At 33.9% G+C, this 14,391-nt stretch overlaps 1 protein-coding gene across 2 annotated transcripts in view; it reads right to left on the reverse strand.

Annotated features, from left to right (window-relative positions):
* LOC127882330 (chromodomain-helicase-DNA-binding protein 1-like) overlaps positions 1-13,811 on the reverse strand; it is a 61,482-nt gene extending 47,671 nt beyond the window's left edge. For both annotated transcript variants that reach the window (XR_008050509.1, XM_052430902.1), the window contains exons 1-5: positions 13,648-13,811; positions 8,410-8,522; positions 7,605-7,711; positions 3,156-3,285; positions 1,518-1,631 (exon numbers count right to left, since the gene is read on the reverse strand). Coding sequence is in view for 1 of the 2 variants with exons in the window: in XM_052430902.1 (XP_052286862.1) it covers positions 1,518-1,631; positions 3,156-3,285; positions 7,605-7,711; positions 8,410-8,522; positions 13,648-13,735 (552 nt within the window). In the remaining variant the exon portion in view is untranslated. The remainder of the gene's footprint in view (positions 1-1,517; positions 1,632-3,155; positions 3,286-7,604; positions 7,712-8,409; positions 8,523-13,647) is intronic.
* Between the last annotated feature and the right edge of the window lie 580 nt (positions 13,812-14,391).

A 14,391-nucleotide genomic window follows, 5' to 3' on the forward strand; every position in this document is an offset into this window, starting at 1 on the left:
TTTTAAATCATTCATGTATTAGTATTAAGCAAGAAAGTTGTAAAATATTTGTGTAAAAAATAATTTTTTTAATTTAAACTTGTATCTGCTACAATTTAACAAGTCGTTACGGAAATTACCGATTGTACAGATGTATCGCCAGACATATGCCAAACAACAGAGAAGCTTGCATATTTTTAGTTTAAACCTATTTATTTTAGCTCGATTGCATCGAAAGCCTAAGGCTTATATAAACGCTCTCAAGTCCGTTTCCTGGGCCTAGAACCAGTACTTGGTGTCTTTGGGGGAGATCTAAAGAACGCTCCCACAGTGGGGATCTAACCCGTGACCTCCCGGTCGCTAGGCGGACACCATATCCATTACACCACGGCGACCTTGCATATTTCAAGTTTATTAGCCATGAAATCACCATTTTATCAAATGAGAATCATAATCATTAATTTATCAACCAGTTATGGTCAGAAACACCAATATCTTTGGGCGCAACCATTGTATTTTGCTGAAACCGCGACACATTGTTTTTCGGAAACCGACGATCGGTAATTTCCATAACCATATTGAAAATTTCAGCTGACAAGTTTTCGTTTCTAATGTTTTTCTCAAATATTCTACCACGAAATTATTGTATACCATTACACAAATGAATAAAAAGTAATAATTCCTGGATTTTGGTGAGGAACACTGTCTATAAATGCTTATAAATACGCCTTAAGGCTCAGCTTTAGTCATAAAATATTGAAAAATGAATAAAAAAAAGTAAAAAAGGCTTTATGCTTGTTGAAAAAAAAAGTAAACATCATTATATATGAATTTTCTGATCAAAAGTTGTATTTTTAGTGAATATAATTCGTAATGTTTTGGTGAAGTGCATGTCATCCAGAATCATCATAGCACCAGTTTGGTCTAAAAAAACAATAACATTTTTTAAAGTTCATAACCCCTTGTTGCAAACAACATCATGCAAAATAGAATTTTCAGAGTAACCTATTAAAACAAACATAAAATGCTTTATTAGACCCTAGATATTATCTCTGCACTCAGTTGTCATCAATTAATTATGTTTTAAACAATTATTTTTTCATGCTATACATGGTACCAGTTTTTTGTTAGAAAATTATTTACATTATTTTAAAGTGCCTAACCCCTTGTTGCCGAACAATTCTATTATTTTTTTTTTTAAATCCATAAAACAAAAAGAAAATGCATTCTTAAACCTTAAATATTATTCCTGCAAGCATTTTATATCAATTAGTTATGTTTGAAAAAATCATTGGTTCATGCTAGCTTTAACTAGGCCTTAAAGTTATAGTCTGTACAACTTAAGGGTCACAAATGCAATGAATGAAACACAGAATTCAAAAGAATTCCCAAATGTTTAATTATAAATACCAGTAGTTGTAATTGTCTACACAAATTATTTTGGACACAACCATTATGCCCCTTCCCCACAGTTGCCCCTTTATGTCGCCACTTCTGGTGATACAGTGAGAATAGATTGAGTGAATATACCAGCACACCTCTGAGAGAGTCTTGTACAGTAGAGAGTTAAGGTTCTTGAGCCTGTGGGCTTCGTCTACCACCAAAACGTTCCATTCAAGAGAGTGGAGAAATGTAGAATCCTTCAGGCAGATCTGCAAAATAATTCACAAACTCATTCATACATAAAATGATGAAGGTTAAAATAAATAAAAATATTTTTCTTACATGTAAATCCCTGCCTTGAATGCATGGAAACAAAATCATGCATTTTACATCTATTGATGAATAAATATTATTGCATAAACTCTATCTATAATGCCCTCTGGCGGGGTGCAGAAACTTGGCAAAAGGAGGGCTTTAATGGGAGAAATCGTGTATCAACAATGCAATTCACGTGCCGTTCAAGTCCTGTTGTGTGTTTTTCATATCCATAATCTGGTTCACGAGCAGTTACTTACCTTCTCCAGCCTTCGATGACTTTCCAAGCATAAATGGGGAACTGAATAAGCACCAGTTTCCTCATGCATGCAGGGATAATGACTATTTCAATCCACTTTTCAAGTTATACTATCTGCACTCTCTTGACAACAGCTTTATTTTATTGGCAACGTCAATGAAGTTAAGGTTATTAACTCAACATTTTCAAAAGACTATGCTGGAAATGTAAGTGTTTATGTACCTTCAATGTTCCTGCTGTAAATTCCAAATTAATTCCTCATTTCTAACTTTGCGCGGCTGTATTTCAACTTTGCATTAATCCACTGTTTAAACACATTTTAAATCAAAAACTGCCTATCCGAAGGTAAGGGCTCGTCATTTCGGATGATGACAGAGTGAGGCATATGTAAAACACAACCTTTAACTGTATTGAAATAATCAAATTACTTTGTCGATGTTGAATGAACAAAACATATTGATTTCACTGTTATTTAAAACTATTTTGGTATGTGTGATTTGTTTATGCAATAATAGCGAAAATACACATTTTCTCGGACATGATCATCTGCAGGCGCTCTCAAAATCCGTTCCTGGAACAGATTTTTCGAGCGCCTGCAGATGATCATGCCCTTGAAAACGTGTATTATCCCTATATCAATGAACAAGAAAAATAGCAACAGAATACAGTAGTTTTTGTTAATGGAAAAAAAAATATACTACTTGTGCAAACACATGTTTTGAAACAGAAAAACCCAATTTATTACCTACAATCTGTGGACAAAAAGACAAAGACAAAGAAACATAATTCACTTTTTTCTGGAAAATAAGCCAAGCAGTAGACTGTCCTTTTTATTTACCTTTAAATTACACTGCAATGAAAAACCATGAAAGTTACAGAAACACCAATAAATATTCACTATTACCAATATTTTTCTCCATTTAACCTTTTTCCTCTTACATAGAGTGGAAAAGCAAAGAGAAAATGGTAATACAGCTACATGCAACCAGCATTAAAAACCAGAACAACGTGCGAGTAACTCGCAGTCTGTTCAGGTTTTTATGTGCTTTGCTGCTCCTCAGTATCATAAGGCATAAAATTAAGCCTTTAAAACATGAATCTAGTAAGACTGGTCATTCATTTATTTTGGTTTTCTAAGGGATGACAATTAATGCATCACAGTGCGTATCTAAGTGATAAAAGGTTAACTATCTAACCTTAAATTAACCTCTCTAGCTACCTCATATGTGGTGATGAGTACATCAAACTCAATGTGACCCTTGCGTCTTTCTTTCGTGATTTTTGCTGCAAGTTCCTGGCGTTGCTCCTTCTCTCCAATAAATATCTGAGTTTTCAAGCCAGGGGCAAACCTGTACATTTCAAAAAGAGTGGTTTTAAGGTCACTACCATCTTTCAGAAATTTCAATAAAAGTATAATATATGCACTTGCTAACATAGGTTAAAAAAGTTGGAATGTTAATTAAATCTATGACATGCAATTCTATAAATAACACCACTGTCATCAGGCCTTTTCCTGGCACTTTTTTGGAAAAATGGAAATTATGGGATTGTGCTTTTTTCAAGCCGAAATTCCACTGATTTGGGTTTAACTACGGTGATTTAATACAACTCTTTTTAATAATCCAAATTATAAATAATCCAAATTATAAGAGCAAAATTAAGTGAATTAAAGTAATAGTTATGGCCAGGACAAGCTCATTTATGGCCATTTTTGACCTTTGAACTCAAAGTGTGACCTTGACCTTGGAGATATCGACGTAATTATTTCGCGCGACACACCGTCCAATGATGGTGAACAAATGTGCCAAATGATTTTAAAATCTGACGATGAACGACATAGTTATGGCTCGGACAAGCTCATTTATGGCCATTTTTGACCTTTGAACTCAAAGTGTGACCTTGACCTTGGAGATATCGACGTAATTATTTCGCGCGACACACCGTCCAATGATGGTGAACAAATGTGCCAAATGATTTTAAAATCTGACAATGAACGACATAGTTATGGCCCGGACAAGCTTATTCCGCCAGCCCGCCAGCCAGCCAGCCAGCCCGCCAGCCCGCCCGCATTCGCCAATCTAATAACCAGTTTTTTTCCTTCGGAAAACCTGGTTAAAAAATGTAATTGAAATAAAATTGAGATATAATAATCATAATGCACTTTTTTCCAAATTGTATTTGTTTTCTTTAATTGGAATTTGTTTAAACATTTTGTTTTGTGAAAGGTTCCGTTTAACGGACCTGTAGACATGTCAGGAAAAGGCCTAGAAATAAAGTAGCATCCTTCTAACGAAGATGTGCCATATTTCAACTGTGTATGTCTTGTGGCTACAAGGATGCAAATGGACATAATACTAAGCCAAATTAAAAAAAGTTTCTGAGTTTAGAAAATTGATTTTAATATAAACCATGTAAACAGCTTGCACAGAAAAATAAATGGTGGTACATGTACATTCTTTCCTTCAAAAAGCTGAGACAAATATAAACAAGAAACCGTCGGAGACGGGTGATGCTCCCCAAAGTTTTTCTTGTCACAATATTGCAATAAATATTCAGATAAAAGAAAACGTCTTGAGGGGCATAACTTTGTACAAAATAATACGATGGATGGTTTAGCAACTTAAATATTTCAAAGGGCCATAACTTTCTAAATAAATCATCTAACCAGAACCCACAAATAACATGCGCATCTCCTCAAGGTAGTTAAGGCTCCCATAAAGCTTCATTGAATTCCAGTCAGTAGTTAGGGGACAATAATTGCACCATATGTACAGTTTATAAAAAATTTCAAAGGGCCATAACTCTGTGAAAAATCATCTGACCAGAACCGGTTGATAATATGCACATCTTCTCTTGGTAGTGAAGCTTCCCATAAAGTTTAATTGAATTTCGATCATTAATTGCTGAGAAATAGCCCGGACAAAATTGTGCACGGACGGACACACGCAAGGACAAACGAAGCGGCAACTATTATGCTCCCCCCAAAAATTTTGGGCGACTATTATGGTCCAACGAAAATTTTTGAGGGAGCATAACAAATCAAAATTCGAGTTGCATCAGCAGGATATCAATCATATCAGCACTTGTTATGAGCAAGGTTAAAGTTAAAGGGACGCAGAGTCCAAATTTTTGACACTCTTAAATATTAAGCTACTTTTTATATGGGTAATATTTGGAGCGTACAAAGGGGGAAAGACCAAATTAATGGTGGGAATTTTTTGTTCTTTGTCTTTATTGTTGCGCAAGGATTTTGTGCGCAACATTCAAGCCCCGATATAAGACACTTAATATCAACCGATTGCAATAATATTAACATACCTGTGTAGATAATTCATTTCTCGATAATGTTCCGTAGAAATTATGTAATGACACTTTGAATTTTGCACGCCTGATCAATTAAATTCCAACCAATTTTCAATTTTTCAATATCTCTCGATTCGCTCGCTGTGTAGATATAAATCGATAACACGACCTCGATGTAAAGCATCTGGTTTAAAGTGGGAGAATAAACAGCGTTAAATACAGTTTGCGTTCGTCTGTTGTGGTGCAGAGCGTTACATAGTAAACCGATGTTATACTTTTCTGGATTAATTTAGCATTATTTTTTTTTCTAAATTGACATTTAAAAAGTTCTGAAATAAATTACATCTTTTATTTTTATACTGTACACAAATAATTTTGATACAGATCGTACAGTATACCGTCCTCCTATGTAACGTAGGATGTAAGTAAATAAAACAACACAGACAGAGGTGCGAAAAAGACATGCATAAAAACTTGCTGAAACTTAGAACAGTGAATAGAAATGCACCATATCTGTTTTGAACATATGCTTATTAAATCGACAAAGATTAGCATACTAGATCTAGTTAGGTAAAAGTCGGTGTTACAAGATGTGTTTGTGAAACACAATGTCCCCCTATATGATGTTTGACCTTGAAGGATGACCTTGACCCCTATATGATGTTTGACCTTGAAGGATGACCTTGACCTTGACCCTTCACCACTCAAAATGTGCAGCTCCATGAGATACACATGCATTTCAAATATAAAATTGCTAGCTTCAATATTGCAGAACTGACATTACATGAGCAATTTTGACCCATATATTTGACCTTGAAGGATGACCTTGACCTTGACCTTTCACCACTCAAAATGTGCAGCTCCATGAGATACACATGCATGCCAAATATCAAGTTGCTATCTTCAATATTGCAAAAGTATTCATAAAATAAGCGATTTGGGCCACATATATTTGACCTCTGACCTTGAAGGATGACATTGACCTTGACCTTTCACCACTCAAAATGTGCAGCTCCATGAGACACACATGCATGCCAAATATCAAGTTGCTATCTTCAATATTGCAAAAGTACTCATACAATGAGCGATTTTGGCCACATATATTTGACATCTGACCTTGAAGGATGACCTTGACCTTGACCTTTCACCACTCAAAATGTGCAGCTCCATGAGATACACATGCATGCCAAATATCAAGTTGCTATCTTAAATATTGAAATACTGCAAAAGTGTACATTAAATGAGCGATTTTGACCCATATATTTGACCTTTGACCTTGAAGGATGACCTTGACCTTGACCTTTTACCACTCAAAATGTGCAGCTCCATGAGATACATATGCATACCAAATATCAAGTTGCTATCTTCAATATTGCAAAAGTTATTGCAAATGTTAAAGTTGGCGCAAACCAACCAACCAACCAACCAACAGACCAACCAACAGACAGGGCAAAAACAATATGTCCCCCACTACTATAGTGGGAGACATAAAAAGCTCATGTTAAATAAAATTATGCGTACACGTTACACCGTAATGCCTTCATCTGATTGGTTCATATTCAAATCAGTTTCATGACATGGCTACAGGTCAGTGATTGGATTGCGATTTAAGCAGAAGTTTAACTGAAGAATGTATGCCTTTCCAACTTCAATTCGACGATATTTGAGGTAAAAATGGACTTCTGAACTAAAACTGAATGAGTTGGTAATGTAATTTTGCAATTATATGCAAATCGATGAAAATTTAAACTTTCTGGTTTCCAACATATTTTTGACTTTTCCCCGATAAGACGTTCCAAAGAATTAAGCCCATATAAATAGTATCTCTAAATTCTTTGCGCGTCTTATAAATAAGACCAAAGGGACGCACACAATGAATGAATGAATGAATGACAGACAGACAGACAGGCAAAAAACAACATACCCCTGATCATTCGAACCAGGGGCATAAAAACAGGACAAAAACAAACCCCTATGAATAAAACTGTGGTCAAAGCCTTGAAATGGTCACTACAAGGAAAAGCATAAGTGGCTTTGGGGCTTTAAACCCAATTTAAGATTTGGCAAATGTCAATGAGAAAACACAGAGTACATTAAAATATTTAATTTCAAAAAGTATAATTATACTTATTGAAATAATTTAGAACACAACCTTTCCACATATTTTTTTGAAAACAGGGCTTTGTTTTTATTTCTGCATTTTTAGAAAGAAGATAAATTAATTTATGAAGTTCAAATGAATGTCTTTGAAAATGAAGTACATTTAGCCCTGTAACTATTGGGCCAAATTAACAATTACAACCATCAATTCTGCTATGAGTGTGCATTAACCCTCTATATAGAGATTATCTTGAGCACTGGTTACCTTTTGAATTCTTGCTGCCAGTTTTCCAGTACTGATCTAGGGCAGACAACAAGATGAGGGTGTCGTGATGCAGACTTTCCATGAATGTAAGTCAGAACAGCAATCGTCTGTAAAGAACAAAATGTCCCTTCTTAATGTATATTAATATCTCTTAAACCAGTGAAAAAACAAGAATAATCAGTGGGGAACAATACCAAAAGATATGTGCAACTAAAAAGGAGTTAGATTGAAAAGTCATGCCAGTCTAGTGAATGTTTCAATAAATTTCTTTAATTTAACAAGAGCACCGCATAATGGGTGCCAACGCTCATCTGCGTTTTGAATAAATGAAAGCTTGTCAGATTTTTTGTTTTTAGAGGTCACAGTGACTTTGACCTAGTGACCAAAAAAAATAAGTGTGGCATGTAGAACTCATCAAGGTGCATCTACATATGAAGTTTCAATGCTGTAGGTGGAAGCACTTTGATTTTAGAGCCAATGTTAAGGTTTTAGCACGACGCCTACGGGGGACGACATGACACGACAAGCAGGCTATAACAATACCTCGAGTTTTCTCCGAAAACAGCTGAGCTAAAAATGAAAGTATGGTTAAGACTTTCACTTGTAAATAAGGTTTTAAGGAATGGTGTATTATTCATATTAAAATTCGAAACAAGATTAAAGTAAAAGAGATTTTTACACAACAACAACAACAACAATAATAGATGGCTAATTCACTCTCTATGTTTTCCAAGAAACAAAATCGGCCATGCAAAACCTAACCCTGCCTATTTAGCTCTGGTTATTTCCATATGTAAGCATATACCTGGCATGTCTTTCCCAGGCCCATTTCATCCCCAAGAATGCAGCCTTGTCCATTGCTGACTCTGTCAATAATCCAGTTGACCCCAGCTACTTGATAGGCTCTAAGTGACATATCTGTTGTCAGAACAAACATCCTTTAAAACAGTAAATGGTGACTGTCTAGTGATACAGGCAAATAAACAACAATACTGGTAAATCTGCAACAGAGATACAAATGGAAAATATAGAAAAAAACGTGAATCACCTGCAAAATTGCAAAATGCGATTGTCAATTTGTTGTATTACATGGTTGAAAAATTATTCATTATTATATTGTTGCATGTAATTAAAGTCTTGAATTCTTTAAATTTGATACTGTTTACTTAGCTGATTTAAATTATTGTATTCCAAAACGGTGCTCCAGCTAGGATTTAAAAAGGGCAGGGGGGCTTTTTTGACAAAAGGGCACTTTCGACGTGCAGTGTTTTGTCAAAAGGGCACTTTCAATTAATTAATCAATTAATTAACCACGCTGGCTTTTCTGGAATGCTTCCTGTTGCATATTAATTTATGTTATTATAATTGTTAGAATATATTATTCCCATTATTATTAAACCATTAAAATATAATGTTAACAACAAAGAATACATTAATAACTTGTAATATAATAAGAGATTAATTAATTATCATATGTAACACAATTTTTTTTTTTTAAGGGCAGGGGGGGAACTAAAAAGGGCAGGGCGACAGTTCGGGAGGGCAGGGCGGGGCACCCTTCAATTTAGGCCTAGCTGGAGCACTGCCAAAATGAGACATTCAATTATGGGTATCAGGCAAGGACCAAAGTTAGTTTTTTATTACTTCTGTTAGACTAAGAGGGAACATATTTGTTTTCTTTAAAAATCTTCAAGTCAACCAACAATTTTAGGGGAAATAAAATGGGGAAAAGGTATCAACAATACATTTTCTACATAAATGGTATTTTTAAGTTTCCATAAATGGCAATAACCTCGAATAAAAACACAACTTATTAAGGGCAACTCAAATTACCCAAATCTACCAGAATCTATTAAAAAATGATAATTTTTACATCATGTTTGTGTGACAGGCACTATTGTTTTTAATACTTCATCTTTATTCATGACAATATATCATTACCCAATGAAAATAATTCAATAATAGGTAAGGCACCACCTACTAATTGATTTTTTTCTGGCTACTCTAGTTTCCAATACATGTTGGTCATAAATGTTATGGTAGTAGTATATGTAAAAAAAATTGTCCTTTAGATCAAGCGTTTTTTACATTATTATGTTTATTTGTTTGTTGCCATACTCAACAGTTTTAACAATTAACTTGAACTACCTGCCTATTCAACAGGTAGGTAGTGCTTCAATGGCATGACAGAATTTCAGGGACGATCTTTATTTTAATGAGCTTGTCAAACCTTTCCCTAGAAAAAGGCATACTACAACAAAGACTCGCTAATTGCACTTTTTTGCTAAAAAATTCTGAAAATAATATGAAACATTGCATGCCCAAAATAAACTCAATCATCTTTCATTGAAAAAACAAAAAACAATTACTATACATGTACAAACATGTGATAAATGTATATAATAAAAATACAATTTACTCAATATATTATAAGTGCATGTATTGGTATATCTGCAGTTCTGAAATTTTAAATATTACACAGATATGTAATTAAGACAATTGTTTAATAACATGCTGCATTTCTAAAAAGTTGTAATTGTTTAGTTACCAAAAGTACCGTATTCATGTTATGAAAATAATAAATAAATTAAATGTTTGAATGCGTTATTTTATTGGTTGTCACTCTTACGCACAATAATAAAAAGTCAATCATTCACATGCATTGAATGAGATAATTAACACATTCAAAAACCTAGCCCAATCACACACAGTATCCCTTTAATTCGTTAGTCCAAATAATTAGACGTAAGCTACCCCGCTTACGTCTAAACGGCTACCGTCGTTTTCCTATAGCAAATTGAGTTCAACTAAAACTTCAGTTTTTCTCGATAAATCTTTGCTAATGCATAAAATTATCATTAATTAGACATATATGTGAGCGATTACCTCTTAAATGTGTAAAAATTGTGCTTTTAAACCACTTATGTACATTTTTTAAAATAAACATACACAACACACTTCGTGTGTTTGTCGTTTATAGAATTACATTGAATTATCTTGAACGAAATTATTTTTTGAATAGGTTACACATAACCAATTGTTGTTGTACAACAAACCACATCACTTTTTAGCTTTCTGTACTCTTTAATTAAATGGAACCTATATGTGTGTGTTAAAACTACCAGTTGTATCACGGAGTGTATATTGTTAGGAGATGAATCGAGTATTTGACCCTTACTGTAGTAAATTCAATCTTAAATTCAATTCATCCGATTTTATTGGTTTATACATTATCTTGTTGCTTATTAATTCCTCTTTCAAAAATATACGTTTTAGTATATTCCCGTTGTTATTAATGGATTTATAGCGAGATAAACACAAGAAATACACATTTTATGTTTTACCTCCGCGCGTTTTGCCGTATTGTGGCTATCGATTTTGTACAATTAGCGTACAGCGTAGCGCCGAGGTTATACATTTTGATGTACCCACTCACGTCTTTTGTTGAATTATAGTTTCATTTCTCGGCCGATTTTGACAAATTATATATCATTAGAAAGCTTACGTTACGTAGTAAACAGATATATAAATATATATTAAGTTTTTTTTTCTGATTTCGACAGCCCGGCGAATGATAACTTTAACTTTTTAAAATATCATACCGTTTTGGAGTTTTAGAATCTAGATTTACGGTTGACATGTTCGTACTTAATACCAATTTGTAGCGTTCTTCTGATTTCGACAGCCCGGCGAGTTATAACTTTAACTTTTGCAAATATCATACCGTTTTGGAGTTTTAGAATCTAGATTTACGGTTGACATGTTCGTACTTAATACCAATTTGTAGCGTTCTTCTGATTTCGACAGCCCGGTGAGTTATAACTTTAACTTTTGCAAATATCATACCGTTTTGGAGTTTTAGAATCTAGATTTACGGTTGACATGTTCGTACTTAATACCAATTTGTAGCGTTTATATTTGGAGTTCAGTTTTAAAAATTACATCTTGCTTAGGAGAATAGAATTATGTATACGATAGAAAAAAAATTGTTTAAAAACGAAAGTAATTAAGGAATGAAGGCGGAAGAAAGTAGCGCGCGTTCCTAACGCACTGAACTGATGCTACGGTCTTGGCGATTATGCTTTTGTTTAGAAACCGGCCATTGAATTTCCTTTGCCATGATTATTATATTTTTTATGATATATTGTAGTATTTTGTTCACGAAACATATCAATAAAGCTTATTATAAATAAATCTTAATAAATTAACTATTTCAGCTCTTGTTTATAACACAGAAAGGGTGTTAAATTTATGATGAAACAGCGTATATAGCGGACCCTCTCGATTTTATTCGGCTTTGCATGCATACTTGAAATAAAATGGGTGTCAAAACATTCACCGTTTGCTGTTAATTATCAACGAGGGAATTATGTATAATTATATGAAATGTTATTTACCTTAAATTATCAATTTATTAAAGATTCTTGAAAATCACGGTCGGTGTTACGCGGGTCATTTCGTATTTTGACATTAGGGCATCATGTTCAACTATTCAAAATCAGATTATTTTTCACTGGGACGATGACGGCTTTGATTTAGACAGGCAGACAGATAGTTTATTCAGACTTATACAACAGTACATCGTCTTCAACTCAAATATATAAATTATTTTTAGACGAACTGTTAGGTGATTACACATATAGCAGTGATGATTCTGAGAATGTTGCCATGTTTCTTATCCGTGTAATCTAGAGTCCGTGGTTTGAGCATTTTTATCGCGGTGTTCAATAAAAGATATCTCAATAATCTTGTTTATTGATAGATCTGTGGTTTTATTGCCCCTGTGTTCAGCACAAACCAATTGTCTCGTTATGATCAGATACTGTGCCGACCAATACTAAATAACACTATGGTGTCATACGCCACAGCAGGGACCTATACTTGTGATCATGGAGTCTAAGTGCAAGACTTAAAAAAGTATGTTGTTTCGCTTGCGGTTGTTAAAGCCAAAACGGGGCTTCCAGCTGGCACAGCTGCTGATATTCAGATCTGAATACTTAAACTTATTTAGACCTTATTCTTAACCGTTGCGCGTTTTACGATATCGGATTTTAGGCGGGAATAAAACTCAGTGAAACTATTCAATTTCTTACACAACATTAAGCATATTAACAGTTATTGAAATTAACAATATCAGCGACATCTTTTTAAAGACTAAACACCTTTTCAAGTATCGAATTTAACATGTCAATAAAATATATTACTACCAAAAAAGGTTTCATTTAATATTGTTCACATTAAACCTTTAAATGAAAGTGTCGCTTTAACTATTTTCCGTGTCTTATTAAGCCGCGAATCGTTTGCTAAAAACAGTTAACAAAAAAGGCTACACGTTCTAATTCTTAATGAAATACAAAAATAAGTATAACATAATTAATAACGTCCATAAACACACACAGCAAGATCAAAGTTTTAATGGAAAACTAATATGACATTCCACGTAAATTATTATTTTCGTCTAAATCGAATACTATATATAGAGAAACAATGTATTTATAACCGACCAATGAGGTAACATTATGCAACTTTCAATTTACAAAGTGCTATATGGCAACAATATGGAATTTGAACAGTGGTAGTGTTTTAAGGTCTGGACTATCATTACTTGTAAGTTTGTATAAACATTTTTCTAATGCAATTAGTAAAATAATGTTTATATTTTATGTTTAATAATTTATTGCATGATTATTCTGTGCTGTTATATGAATTTGATACCGTTAAAGCTTCCGACATGAATTCATGTCGGAACGATGCTATTGCAAAATAACGTTAAACGATATGAGGTCGATGTAAATCGACCTCATATTTATAGGAGTAGCTAATTCGTGTAGCGGACTTATTTAAAGAATTAAACAAAAGGCCATTCATTGAGTGTTCATTTAAAAGTTTATTTACAGGTCTTCTCATAGTAGTCACGATTACCTTTAATGCTGACCTCGCGTAAATGGAATACAAACTTATTTGCACATAAATGCAAGAAATTCGACAACTGTCCGAAAACTAAATTGCAGCATCCGAATTAACAAAACTGTGATAATTTTACCTCCCCATCCATACTTGACAAGCTCTGTTGTCTTTGAAAAATATTTATTTATGTCCTCCTCTTCATTTCTTCCAGCTTTAGAGGACATTTTTATTCTAATAGATCTAGCTTACTCGGGCATTAAATTCGATTTCGCTCCATTTCACAACAGTATCATATGTAAATAAAAGGGGGAGAACTGTGAATTATCACAAACGCAGCCCTACTGCCGATTGCAAAACGGGCCAGGAAATATGGTTTTCGTCACCTAGAAGTAAAGAGAAAAATCTTCATTTAATATTGTGTACAATGTGTCAAAGTCCTACACACACCAAGTCCCTTATTTTATTAAAAATTAAGAAAATGTTAACATGGGTAATCATTTATAAAGGCCCAGACGATCTTACTGAGCAAGTTTTATTTGTGCGACTCTTCACATGCGAGCATGTAGACTTTGGGACGATTGAACTGCGTACCGGTAAAGTTCAATCTAGCCTAGACTTTTAACAAAAAGTAACAAAAATTATACCAGTACACTCTTGGCTGAATGTTTCTTAATGGTAAAACATATCCGCAGCATGTCTCCATCTGGATGAATACGTCGAAGAGACCACTTCTGGCCTTTACTCTAAGGTGTATAGTAGTGCGCGATGTTACAGTATCGATGTTTTGATGCATTGTCTTTCTATTGTTACAAAGTTCACAATGCCGTCACTAAGTTTGTTCAAATCAATCACGGTTTTAAAAAAACAATGCATATTAAAA

Source organism: Dreissena polymorpha, chromosome 1 (genome assembly GCF_020536995.1).
Source record: "Dreissena polymorpha isolate Duluth1 chromosome 1, UMN_Dpol_1.0, whole genome shotgun sequence".
Lineage (NCBI taxonomy): Eukaryota > Metazoa > Mollusca > Bivalvia > Myida > Dreissenidae > Dreissena > Dreissena polymorpha.